Consider the following 13722-nt stretch of genomic DNA (forward strand, 5'->3'; position numbering starts at 1 on the left):
GGGGATGCTCGGGGGATGCTCGGGGCCGCGGCCAGCACCGACAGCGCCGCAGCTTGCCCTGGCCAGCCCACGTGGGCCACGCTTCGCCCTCAGGGTGACACGTGTGACTTCACCTCCCATGTTTACAGCGCTGGGCAGCCGGACGGCTTTTCCAGAAGCCTCCACCGTCCTGCCGAGGCCGGCCGAGGCGCGGGCTGTGCCGGGGCGATGTTTTCAGGGACTGTCCTCCCGGGCTGCGGAGCCGCTGGCACGGGGGAGCAGCTACAGATGTTTCCATGAGAAGGTTGCGGCTCTTCTTTCCGGTTAAGCCCCGCAGACACGTCTCTAATTACAGCTTTGTGGCCGGCGTGAGGTTATAGCGGGAGGAAGGAGCGCGCTGCAATCACTCGGGATGATTTGAGGGCAGCGCTGAGCCCTCGGCACCGAGCGGGACGCGACATGCTGGCGGCACGGACCGGGACCGTGGGGGGCAAGGGCGCCGAGGAGTCGCTGAAGCTGCGGAAGCAGTCGGTGCTGTCGGTGGGCAGCAGGGACAGAGCCCTGAAGAGCTCGGCCGAGAGCAGCAAGGAGGGCCGGCCGAGGGTCGCGCAGCCCCAGCAGAGAGCGAGGCGCCTGGCGCTGCTGCGGGAGCTGGAGATGAACTGGTACCTGCGGCTGTGCGAGCTGTCCCACGAGTACACCATCGCCTACACCACCGGCATGCCGCACAGGTAGGTCCTGCTGCCCTCGGGCACTGCTGCTGATCATCGTGGTTATAATAGTCATAATTACAGCAGCAATCATCGTCATCATAACGGTAATAACAATAGAAATAGCAATCATCAGCATAGTAATAACGATAGAAACATCTTCGGCTTTGTAAGTCTGATTGTTCTGGTTATTAATGCTTTACAGAGCTGAAAACCCTGCAAACTTGTTTCTTGATTCCCCCGTAACTTCTTCAGCACAGGCTGCGTGTGTTTGTTGAGCCTTGTTTCTGATTTGTCCGAGTGGTTGTGGTTTTGTGTGAATAGAGCTGGGAAGTTGCTGCTGCCGAGCAGGGACAGCTCGGGGGGCAGGAGGGTCTCTGTCCCCCTTCCCGGGCAGCGGCGAGGCTCAGCCTGGCAAGGAGCCCCCGGAGGGAAAACCTGCAGCCGCTGCAGCTCTTATCCCATCAGTCTTAAATGTCGCAGCCTCCAGAATCTGATCTCCGTCCTTTAAAAAAATATAAGGGGATCTTGGTATTAGTGGAAATTAGACGTGCGAGTCTCTAATCTGCCGTGCGGGGTCGGAGCCTCGATGAAATCGGAACCCGCGGGCTCTGCCCGGTGCCGCTGTGCTCCCGAGGAGCTGCACCCGCAGAGAGGGGATTTCCTTCATCTCACTTCGGCAGCAGCCGGGATTTCGGCTGAGACCCTCCCGAGGTGTTCCCTAACCGCAGCCAGGGTGGGGATGCCTGCAGTGCCGGCACAAGCCGAGCTCTTGCAGATGTGCTTGGATAAGAAATGAATTAAAATGTTATGACGATAAAAATTAGGAATGGGGTAAGTGAGAGGAAAAGGAAGTAGAGCTGAGAGAAGGAGCAAGTGGGTATTTATTTATTTATTAAGTGCAGAGATGGTCACCAGCACCTGCAGGAGGCACGAGGGGTCTGTGGGCTGGGAGGGGACAGGTTTGGGTCTGGTGCCCACCGACCCACCAGCCCGTGCTTGGCACCCAGGGGCTCGAACAGCACCAGCAAAGCAAAGTGCTGGGGAAAAACTTCTGGGAGAACTAACTTTCTAAAGGTGCTGATCCATACAAACGCTGATTGTCCAAACCAGCAAAACTCTGGTGTCCAAAAAACCCAGAGGAGCTTGCAGAGGTATTTCTTTGCACTGGTTCACCTTGCTTTAGAGACGAGCAGAGAGCTGGGGCTGGCAGGAGGTAAAACCAAAGGCAGCTGCAGCAGAGATCACAGGTACAGCCCTTGGAGCTACACTGCGGGAGGAAGGCATGGGTCCCTGCAGGAACAGCCTCGGGACACTGCAGGAACAGCTTGGGACACAGCAGGAACAGCTTGGGACACTGTGCCCTCCCCGGAGTGTCCTTGGGCTGCAGAGAGCAGGGGTTGAAATCCCCCTGCACCCCAGCAAGGGTCAGCACTGTGAGAACACAACCCCCATCCTTGGGCACAGAAGTGTCAGAGTCCCACAGGCAGGACCTCCTGGGGACATCCAGGGCCACCCATGCCCTGATCCCACAGTGGCACAGCAAGAGTAAAGGGGTAATCCCACTGTCCCAGCCAAACTCCCCTCTGTGACATTGAATTATGAGCTTTTAAAATATATTCTGGGGTTGGGATCAGTCTTTCTTTATCTGCTTTGAAAGATTTAAGGATTAGTTGAGTTCATGATACGTCCATCACTTGATTATTTAACTTATTTTTCTAATGTATTTGGGGCTGAAATGACAGTCTGGAAAGGGGGTGAGTTTTAAAATAGAAGAGTCTCAGACATCTGCCTCAGGCATGAGCCAGACCTTGGCAGATTGTTTGCTGTGGCCAGAAAAGGTCACTGAGGCCCTTCTGGCTGCTGGAGGGATGAAGACCATGAAAACCATCCCTGGAAGTGTTCAAGGGCAGGTTGGAAAGGCTTGGAGCAACCTGGGATAGTGGGAGGTGTCCCTGCCATGGCAGGGGAGTTTGGAATGAGATGGTCTTTAAGGTCCCTTGCAGCCCAAACCATTCCATGATTCTTTAAACCAGAGCCTTTTTGTTTGCTGTTCAGCAGTGCTGAATTCATTGTTAAAATCATAATTTAATTCATATGAATTGTCACACCCCGTGAGGCTGCAGATGCTGGGGAAGTTCCCAGACCAGGTAACCCCAGCTGTGAGAGCTTGCAGTGCACTGTGAGAAAACAAGATGTTCTAATGGGTTGCAGAGGAGATGCCTGCAGTGTTCATCTGGCCAGCCCAGGGCCTGAAATACACCCTGTGAGAGAGTTTGGTTGATGTTTATTGGCCTTGGACTGAATCCCAAGCAAATATTTCTCATCATCTAAATATAAAACCTGGGAAATGGGGTCAGTGCTCTATTCCCACCAGCAGCCCTTACCCCGTGGAGTCCTGGGCCCTGAGAGGTCTCAGCAGATGCACAAGATTGCTGATCTTGGCCCCAATCCATCCTGAGCACCAACTAAAACGGGCCAGTTGCAATAATATAAGGAATGTCTGGGTGAAAAAGCCGTGCAGAGCCCAGCGATCGTCCCGGGCAGTGCAGGATGGCTCTGGGCTCTGCTCCGGGAGTGTCCTGCTGCGGGAATTGCTGAGAGCCCGGCCAGCAGCACCATGCACCTCTACAAGCCAGCCTGTGCCGACATCCCCCCGCCCAAGGCGGGGCCGCCGCGGGGCCGCAGGGTGCCCGAGGGACAGAGGGCTCCGAGCCCTGCCGCCGGCTGGCCGGGGCTGCACAGCCCGGCCCGGGACAGGAAACAGCTGGAGAGGTTCCTGCAGCTGCACGGGCTGTCCCTGCAGGACACCACCAGGGCCCGCACGGGCATGAGGTACAGGTAGGTGGCACGTCCTGGGGCTGTCCCTAGAGTGGGGACAGCTGGGCTGAGGGAGGGAGCTGGTGTGGCTGTAGAGATGGACAGGTGACACAAAAACCACAGCTCCAGGCCAGGAAGGAAGGTAGAACAAAGAGAGCTTTATTGCTAAAAGTCTCTTTTATACTATTTTCTAGCATTCGTGCCATATGGCCATTGGCTTCTTACTTATGGTTCAATACTATTCAATACTATACTTATTATGATTCAATACTATTGCCACCCTTTAATCAGAAATTCCTTTGCTCCTGATGATGATCCCAGTCCCACGTTGTGGTTGTGTTTGAAAATTATTCCTAGTACACATCTTTTGTGAAAAACAGCCTCCCTCATGCAGGTGTGAATTTTTCCTTGTTTTTCTGCCTGGAAAATCACCACCCTTTAATGAGAAATTCCTTTGCTCCTTCTGAGGATCCCAATCCCACGTTGTGGTTGTGTTTGAAAAGGCTGCTCTCAGTACCCACACAAAAATCACTGTTTTTCTTGTTTCTCTCCGATTCTGTGCTTCCCATGGTGCTGGGCTGTGCAGACAGGATTTCAAACTTGTGTCCTCGCTGAGCAGCACACGTGGAAGCACACAGTGTTCCCATGAAGGGCTCTGATCCCCTGGCTGAAGTGTCCTCCACAGATTGTCCTGCAAATCCCTGGTGCAAGGACACATCCCAGCCCAGTGCCAAGTCCAGAAAACATCACTCAAAAGCTGCCAGCAATGTCCATCTGTGTTCTGCTGCACCAAAACATGCCCAGCCTGGGGGAGAAACCTGCAAAGAGCTTGGGGAGAAAATTCCTGGAGGATTAGATACAGATGGAGATGGAGTTTTCAAGTCATAGAAAAATGTAATTAATGAGAGATCCTGGGACTGGAATGGGCATAGCTGGGGCTGCTCAGGGCTCCCTGCACACACCTTCAGCCACCTCTGCAGCTTGGCTCAGTAAGTGAGGTTTCCCTCATCCAGCAGAGCCATCAGTCATGGGCAAATACACCATGTGCTTAATTTCTGTTGAGGCTGATGGATTGGAGCCTCTGCCCCACTTTAAGTGTGTGCATTTTTCACAGCTGACAGGAGCAGCAGTAACTCACTGCGTTTCCCATGTGCCCAGGAGATTTATCCCGTGGGACAGGGGCTGAGCAGAGGGCTCTGCAGAGGGCAGGGGATGCTCCAGCAGCCACCTGCTGCTTTCCATAGGGTGTTTTCTCTTCCAGAAGCACAGGGGCTCTTCTAGTCTGACTGTGAGCTTGGATATTCTCTTTCCTCTCTCATTTTGCCTCCCAGGTGTTTCTTCAGCTCTCCACAAGTCCAGTCTAAAGCCAGCACAATAGCACCTCCTTTTTTATTAAGATTTATTCAATTGCATGTGGGAAGTAATGAATGGTGAACAAGAATCACTTACTAAACACTTCTAAGCTGGTTCATTTCTAGGCTGATCAGTTCTTTTCCCTTTCATTGCTTCAGCCAGTGCAGCACAGTTCAGCTCTTACAGAAGACCCCATTATTACAGAAGAGGTGCAGCAGTGCATGAGCTTGGCTCATTTCTGATGACAGCAGCATTTCTCTCACATGAAACACCATTTACAAAGCAAATTTTGTGTTTTATTATCCAACAAGGTGTTCATTGCACAGCTCCTTTCCATGCACACCTTGCTGGGGCTCGAGGTCTGGTTTTGGAATGGGAATCTCTGACTGCAAAACCTCCCAAGTTCTGCTCCTTCCTGACTCCAGCAGGGTCTGTGAGCTCTGGCAGCTGCTCTTGCAGGGCCTGAGGGGGAAATCTTATCCATGTGTATGTGTCTGCAGGAGCACCCAGGCAGCTTTGCAAAACATGCTGCTGGCAAACGTTGGGCTGGAAAGTATTTGTGGAGCTCACAGAGTCCTGAGGCACTGCTGGACTAACCCACTGCAGCTGGGCTGCACCCAGGCTTTGGGATCCTGTTTGATCTGTTTTCTATTCGTTAAGGTTCTGTTCCAGGAGGTGAATTCTTCCCACAGCACACAACCCCGTGGCAAACCCCTGAGCCTGGCATGACCCCGGGGTGTCCTGCAGGCCCCCCTGAGTTCCTGTGTGCCAAGAGAGCGCTGGCCTTTCTCTGGTTTCTTTGCTTGAGCACCAAATTCAAACCTCGGGATTTAAGACTGTGATACAGAAGCTTTGATACAAAGACTGGCCAGCAGGTAGCCCTTAGCAGGATGTTTCCTTTTCCCTTTTTCCCTCCATTTTCCCTTTCCTGATAGCAATGGGAAAAGTGAGGAGCTGACACCCAAACCTTGGCCGGTGCTGCCCATCCCATTCCAAATGGATTCAGAGGGGTCCCAGGGATAGCATTGTCCCTGCACCGGGTGATTAAGAAGGCTTTTGGCTTAGGGAAAAGATGATGGACAGGGATTACAGATGTGTTTAAATCAGGAACAGCCTCTAGCCAGTCACTCACCGTCTCCAACAAGGCAGGAACTGGGGCAGGGGGGAGCAAAGGAAATTTTGTACATCAGGTTTGGACACAGGAAACCCTTTCCCAGCCTCTTGTGATGGAACAGGGCAACTCCCCGAGGTGGGGTGGTGGTGTGGATGCTGGAAGCACCAGCAGCTGGACGATGTTATCAGGTATGAGCCAAGGCCATCCAAGGTGTTAAACACCAACGGGGGATTTAGATTTAACCCTGAGCAGGCAGAGCTCCTCTTCAGCCCTCTTATACCCCCACAGATCTACCCCAGCAGAGAGGAATTTGGGAACAATCCCTTTCCCATGGCTGCTTTTCCAGGCTTCCTTAGTGAGGCTCATTTTGTGCATTGAAGCTTTAAAATATCTAATCTTTAGATGGCAAAATATTGGAGGGCTCTTGATGGGGTCGTGTAATCCTGCACTGTAATCCTGTCCTCATCTGCTCCATCCAGAGTGCTGCTGCATTATAGTTATTGGGATATATCTTACAGCCTTAATGTTTTCCCTATTTCCTGTGCAGATTGATCCACAGAGCTGCATCCAGCTGTGTCCTTTTTTCAACAGACAGTATCACGTGGCCTAACTGGGTTTTTAGTGGGTTTTTTTCTGTTCAAACTACACAGCAGCTACCTGGTGCAGTGATGGTGGGACACATCCCCATGCCTGTCCCTTTTCCTGGTGATTTCACTTCCTTGGGGTTTGTGTTATTTTTGTAGGATCCTCTCTCTGCCCATGGAACTGGATGTTTAAAGTCTCTTCCAACCCAAACCATTCCATGATTCCCTAAATTCCTCACAAAGCCTCACACAAGCTCAGGGTCGGTGTGCTGGCACCTCCAGGGTTATTCCCACCTTGCTGTGGGAAGCTCCCATGCTGCAGCTCTTGGCTTTGTGGGGAAGACAAAGCAGATTTTGCTCTCCCTGTTCCCCACAACTGCAGTAAATCCCAGCTGACCCTCAGCTGCTCTGGTCGCTGCCCAGCAGGAATTTGCACTTTTCCCCACACCTTCTGCTCCTGTCCAGGTCTGGCTGCCACGCCTGGGCTGGCAGATGCTGTTCCATGCCAGATCCATGGGCAGCTGCTCCTGCTGAGCCTCCTCCCTGCTCCTCCACCCCAGCACAGCGCATCCCGAGCCTCTCCAGGGCGCTGACTTGGAACTTTGGGATATTTCTGGCTACATTTATAGGCAGGTTTGAAGTCTGCAGTCTGTGCCCTGGGATGAAGCTCAGCCCACGTGGTCCTGGTTAAAAGAGGTTTTATCCAGGAGTCTTTGGGCTGACTTTGGGATCTGCTGAGGAAGGGATGCTGCCGGATGCTGCGCCGACTGCTGAGCAGGGCGTGGATTTGGGGAAATACCAGCAAAACCTCCTCTCGTGGCTTCCAGATTTATTTCAAGGCTCCATCCTTTAGGAGACAATGATAAACCCAGGCTCTGGCAAGGCTCAGTGCCAGGGGAGAGCAGATCCTGTGCCACCAGCCCTGGTGCTCCGGCGATGCCGACTGTGCCTGGCATGGCAGGTGGGCACGGCTCAGGGGAAGCTCAGTGGGGCTGCTCTTTGCACCCATCTTTGAACCAGAATTCTTTTATTTACAGTTTAAACCAGTCAGAACACTCTGCTGTGTCTCACTCTGTGTTTCCCCCACGCTGAGTTGAGCACCACTCTCTTTCTGCCTTTCCCGTGGTGTGGGGAGGGCTGGGGCAGCTGAGAGGGGGGAGGCTGGAGGAAAGGCAGCTTTTCCATGGGTAACCCTCCTGTGCAGACCTGGGACTGCCTGATAAGCAGCCTTCCTTGTTTTCTTCCTTGTTTTCAGTGTCTTTTCATAGCTGCTGGCTTCACCCCTGCGCCAGAAAGGCTCCAGAAGCCAGCGCAGCGTTTCCATCGTGCCGGGGCCATGGTTGCTGCTTTCTCCGGAGGTGTTGTGGAGCACATGGGGATCCTTGGAGAGCCCAAAGGGGCAGTTCTGGGGAGCTGCTCCCCTGCTCCAGGGCTGCTGGCTGAGGATTTCCCCCCTGCCCTCGCTTTCCCACCCCAGCTGGGGAGATGGAACCGTTTTTCGCTGCAGAAAAAGACACAATCTGTAGATTGCAGGAGTAATTATTCATTTCCCCTGAGGGCCTAATGAGCGGTTATGCATTTGGCAGTAAGTAATGATCCTCTTGCAAATCTTTTTGTTAATTAAATGGGCGCCGTTCCAGTGTGAAAGTGGTTGTTCAGTGTTTGGGATGTGCCCAAAGATCAGGGACTGCTTGCCCGGTACTGGCCTGGGAAATGCACAAGTCCTTGGCTCGGAAGGGTTTGGCAGTGGCTGGAGGTCACCTGAAGACTTGACAGTGCCTTGCACTCAATTTACTAAAATGTCACTGCCCCTGGATCCCTGGCAGTGTCCAAGGCCAGGCTGGACAGGGCTTGGAGCAGCCTGGGACAGTGGAAGATGTCCCTGCCCTGGATTGGCACTGGATGAGCTTTGAGGTTCCTTCCAACCCAGATCATTCCACGACATTGTGCTGCTCTGAGGTACATTGTGCACTCACCCTGTGGGCCAAAAAAAGTTTTTAAAAAAGAGTTAAAAGCCATTGCAGAGAGCTCTGGAAGGGAGAAGAGCAAAGGAAAATTGGGGAGCTGAAGAGTCACCGCAGCCCCTGGCTCCTCCCTGGCAGCAGAGCTGTGCTGCACCTGCTCAGGTGAAAAGCAGCTCCCAGGAATCCTGAAATGCTGATTTTCAAGCAGCGGTGTGGGCTGGTAACTGAGTGCAGAGGAAGTGCTGACACAGCAGGTTTGCCGAATCCCTTCCCGAAGAGGAGGCTGGCAGTGGGAAAAGACACATTAAAATTAATGGGGCTGGAGATTGCTCCTTAGTAATCTGCTGGATTTCAGCAAACGGCATTGTCCTGGGTGATGTGCTAATTCTCCTCAGCGATTAATTCCAGCAGAGGCCTCATTCTTTTGGGATGCTGGTCAGGGTGAAGGGTTTTGCCTCGGGAGCAGGGAGCAAAGTCTTGTGCCAGTTCTGCTGGATGCAGCTGATGGGATTCGTACCCTGTGTCACTCACTGGAATAATTAGAAATGCTGCTGCAGCTGAAAGAGAGACTCTCAGGAGAAGAATTAAAATTCTTCTTTGAAAAATGCTATTTGGGAAGGTGATATTTTTAATAGTGCTTATTATGCAGTGGTGACTTATGTAAGATAATGACTGATGGAGACACTTGGCTCTCACTGAGTTGCTCACAGAGGGGCCAAGTCCCTGCATGGGCTGGAGGAGGAAGTGAAAACTGAGGGTTCCTGGGAGAGGAGGAGGTTTTCTGAAGGGGTGTCCGTTGGAAAAGAGTTTCCCAAACAACACAGTCTGCTGCAGCTCGTCTTTGTCCTGCCCCTCTGCCAGTGAATCCCAAAGAATCAGAAGTTATTTCTCCATAATTGCTCCCCATCTGCTCTGGTGTGTCCCAGAAAAGGGCAGCTGGGAGCTGTGTGTTTGTGATCCACAGCCCAGCCCAGCACCCCAGCAGCATCTCTCCATACAAGTTCATTTAGAGCTCTAAGCTGTTACAAGCCACGCTTGGGTGAGATTTGACGTGTGTGGATAACACAGCAGTGTACATAATTGCCTGAAATCTACTATTCAACAAGCACAGCCAAGCTGGAAGAACACAGCTTGGGCTGAGCTTTATTTGGAATCCATTTATCCACCAGGTGATGCGAAGCACGCAGTGCAAACCTGCATTTTGTGTGTGCACAGTCCAGAACACGAGAACAGCAGAAGGGAAAAGCATTTCTTGGCCACGAGCTGGCACAACAGCCCCGAGTGCCTGAGGGTCCTGCTGCTGCTGCCAGGGATGCTCCTCTGCTCTGGGATGGATGCTCAGGATCTGGATATCATGTCAGGGCCTCCCGGGGGGAATAAAACACAAAACCCTCTTGTACTTTGCCATGCAGCTTCGTGCAGCTCTAAGTGTTTTAATCATATTTAATCACAGAATGGCTTGAGCTGGAAGGGACCTTAAAGACCATTAAGTGCTCAGTGTAGCACGATACATTAATATAATGGTGACTTCTGGAGCCCTTCATGTGAGGCACTGGCTTGCAGTCAGCTGAGAAATGGAACAGATAGCATGGGAAAATTAAATTACCTGCTCTGGATGCAGCAGCTAATGGGCAGCAGCACCGTGGGGGTGTTCTCTCTGCAGGGACAAGCAGCTGATTAATTGGATTGGGTGCCCAATGAGTTCCACCCTCCGTGTAAGACATGGAGAGCTCCGGGCTGGGTCCTGGTATTGATTCTTTCCTGGTGCATGAAGAGATTATTTATTTATATAGATTTGTATTTATATATAGAGAGAGTTTCCAGAGCTGCCAGTGCAGAGCTCCTGGGTGTCTCCCTCGGGTGCTGGGGCTCCATGGGTGCTCCCAGGGTGGGGCTGGCCTGGGACACCCAGAGGGTTGGGAATTAGGTGGGAGTTTGTCCAGGAATTTTGGGCAGCACAGAATCCCACCCTGGTTTGGGCTGGGAGGGACCTTCAAGCCCATCTCATTCCACACCTGCCATGGTGTCCCAACTGTCCCAGGCTGCTCCAAGCTCTGTCCAGCCTGGCCTTGGACACTGCCAGGGCAGCCACAGCTCCTCTGGCGCTGAGTTTATCACACCCCAGCCTCACCCAAGCCCCTGCTGGCAGAGCAGCCTGGCTCGGAGCTCTCCCACCCCAGCTTTGGTCCATTCCGGGTGGAGGGAGCCCTCGGAGCTCCACAGGTCCTGGAGGTATGACAGACCTCGTGTGCCACCAGAGGAACCCCGGGCTGGGCAGTGCCCCCAGCCTGGCTCCAAACCTGCCAGAACGACGCCTTTTAACTAAAAACCATTTAATAGGGATTTTGATCGGTTTTCCTCAAGTGCAATTACAAATGCAAATGGAGTTTTTGATGTGAAACCAGCGGAAATGCGATGGCTGTGGGCTCCGTAAGCGCCAAGCTTTTGTTCTGCAGCTCATTTCCTCTCCCAGCTTCCAGCAGTGTTATCAAAAAGAGCCATTCCTGGCGGGTACAGAACACCCCAAAGAGCTACAGATCGCTGCGGGGTTCGGTGCTGCTGCCGGCTGGACCCTCCTCGGCTGAGCTGGAGGTTCTTAATTGGGATTAATCGCGGGGAAGCCCTGCTGGGAGCTGCCTCCCCACAGCAGCTCATTCCGGGGCAGCTCCTTATCTCGCCCTATCAGCCCAGTGTAGGGAGATGGAACGAAGCACCGCAATCCTCGGTGATTATCCCAGCTAAAAACCTGTTCCCAGCCAGCTCTGGGGAGGGAGCTGAACGAGAGCTGTTTGTCACCAGAGCTCTCACGGCCCAATGAAACTTTGATTGGGACACAAGGTGGAATTGCCCTGAGCGTGTCCTGCTGCGCTGCGGCAGAGCTCCGGGTGGGAGACTGAATCAGGGATTTGTGGAGGATGTCGAGATGGTTCTTGGGAAGGCCAGTCCTGGAGAGAGGCTGCTGCCTGCCTGTGGGGCTGTGGACAGGCTGTGGACAGAACGTGGGGGCTGTAGCCAGGTCTGGGCTGTTGGATGAAATGAAGGGCATTTTTGGGGTGGAAAAGCTCCAAGGGCTTCTGGAGCAGCATCCTGCCCTCTTGGCACTGCCAGCTGTGTTTTCAGTGCTGCCATGCACTTTCCTCAGGTCTGGCCCATCCAAGGGCATTGCATGCAAAGTCTCACTGAGCATCTGTCTAAGTGTCCAACGTGGTTAAAGCTCTCTCCATGAAGGCTGAAACCATATTTCTGATGTGTCTCTAGCCTGGAAGCACTGACTGTTCTGTGCTGATGCATCTTCCCCATCCTGGGGCTGCTCTGGCCGTGGGGACAGCAGGACCCTCTGGCATTGGGAGCAGAGGGAACACTTCTGACATTGATCACAGAATCCCAGAATGGTTTGGGTTGGGAAGAGACCACAAGTCCACCCAGTGCCACCCCTGCCATGGCAGGGACACCTTCCACTGCCCCAGGCTGCTCCAAGCCCTGTCCAACCCAGCCTTGGACACTCCCAGGGGCAGGGCAGCCATCACCTCGTCTGTCATCAGCACTGCTCCACGTTTGCTGCTAAACTCAGTTTTGTCTTCTCTCGACATGGAAATATTTCCTTTAAAGAGCTCGGACAGGCTGGGTTGGCATTGATCCTGGTGACCTGGATTGCTGGAATCACAGACTGGTTTGGTTGGAGGGGCCTTGCAGACCACCCTGTGCCACGGCAGGGAGGCTAAACAGCCTGTGAGTGCTGCCATGAGAAGCAGAACCTCCAGCCAGGCTTGGCATCGGATTTCAAAGGAGCTCCACTATAAGGCGAAATGCAAAATAAAAAAGGAAGGAGCAAGCAGCATGTTCAGCTCTGGCTGTGCTGGGCCAGGGCTGCAGCAGCTCACGAGGTTTCACCCAGCCCAGACTGCAGGACCTTGATTCATGTTCATATTTTGGGCTGCAGAAGCATCTTTCCGCCTCTGGTTGCAGCCAGAGCTGTGCTGCTGACTGACCCTGGAGCAGAGTCCCTGCAGGAGCTCTGGCAGGGTTCCTCCCTCACCCCGTGCTGTGCCCAGCCCCAAGGCCCTTCCAGCCTCCACAGGGGCTGCATAAAGCAGCTTTTGCTCCTTGGAGGTTTCCATCCTGCTTGCTGCAGGGTGTGCATCCTCCTGCCCCTGCAAGGTCCTGGGCACAGCAGAGATCCAGGGCGATGGATGTGTGTTGGTGTGAGAGCCCCAGGGCAGCTCCTGGGCTCACTGTGGCTCTTGGTGGCCGCAGTGGCTCCAGGACAGAGGGCTGGGGGGTCACAGGGTGGTCACAAGCAGCTGTGTTAAACCAGATTTGTTTGATGAAGCATTTTGAGCAAGTTATTTAATGAGCGACTGCTGTCTTGCTCAGGGGCAAATGCACACGGGCATCTTGTCACAGCAATTTGGTGGCACTGAGGTGGCACGGGGAGCCTGGCCACAGGCTGGTGGCTGAGTCCTCTGCCAGGGCTGTCACGTATCTCCTCCTCTGTAAGCTCAGGATTTTCATCATACAGAATTATGTTACTCCAACGTTTTACTCGAGAAGTGATTATCTTGCTCAGGGAAATGAAATAAATCCCATATTTAAATACATATTCTGTGGAGAGACTGTAACCCCTCCAAAGCTAAGCAGCTTGAGGTAAGATGCTCTGTGGGATGTGCCAGTGCAGAGCGTGACTGTCCCTTTGTGTCCCTCCCTGGCAGCCCTGGCAGTGGGGATGGTGACCAGGAGCTGGGTGACAGTGACCTGGGCTCGTCCCCAGGGCCAGGTCACAGCATTTGGCAGGTCTGGAACTCTGGGAACTCTCCAGAGATGTATCCACCAGGTAAAACCCCCTGTGCCCAGCGAGGGATGTGATGCCCTCAGACAGGAATATTTCCAGGCCTGTCAGTCCTGCTTTGGGCTCTGAAACACAAAGCCAGGCTCCAAAACGAGTGGGTGCCACCAGCAATGCTCCAGCCACATCCCCCCGTCCCAGGGAGACCCTGAGGATGTCCTGGATGTGAGGGACACCTTGGTGGCAGTGACCCCGCGGTGCCACACTCTGCTGGGTATTTCCAGCCCTTGCTGGTGGTCTGCGATGGTGACTCACTGATGAGGTGTCTGGAAAGTCTCCAAGGGGTTCTGCACCCCCGAATTCCCCCTTGAGGGTGAGTCCAAGGAGACCACTCACAGCTGGGAGTTCGTGGCTC

General features: G+C 53.4%; 1 protein-coding gene across 2 annotated transcripts in view; it reads left to right on the forward strand.

The window, feature by feature from the left end:
* Nucleotides 1–318: 318 nt before the first annotated feature.
* Nucleotides 319–13722, forward strand: part of KCNAB1 (potassium voltage-gated channel subfamily A regulatory beta subunit 1) — a 56628-nt gene continuing 43224 nt past the window's right edge. Inside the window, exon 1 of one of the 2 annotated variants that reach the window (XM_085068909.1) lies at nt 319–710. In XM_085068909.1, coding sequence (XP_084925035.1) covers nt 439–710 — 272 coding nt within the window. In that variant the 5' untranslated portion in view covers nt 319–438. Of the gene's footprint in view, nt 711–3077; nt 3531–13722 lie in introns of those variants that run through there. The other variant, XM_085068910.1, reaches the window with a different exon arrangement.

This window comes from Lichenostomus cassidix, chromosome 9 (genome assembly GCF_008360975.1).
Source record: "Lichenostomus cassidix isolate B80296 chromosome 9, HeHo_3.0, whole genome shotgun sequence".
Lineage (NCBI taxonomy): Eukaryota > Metazoa > Chordata > Aves > Passeriformes > Meliphagidae > Lichenostomus > Lichenostomus cassidix.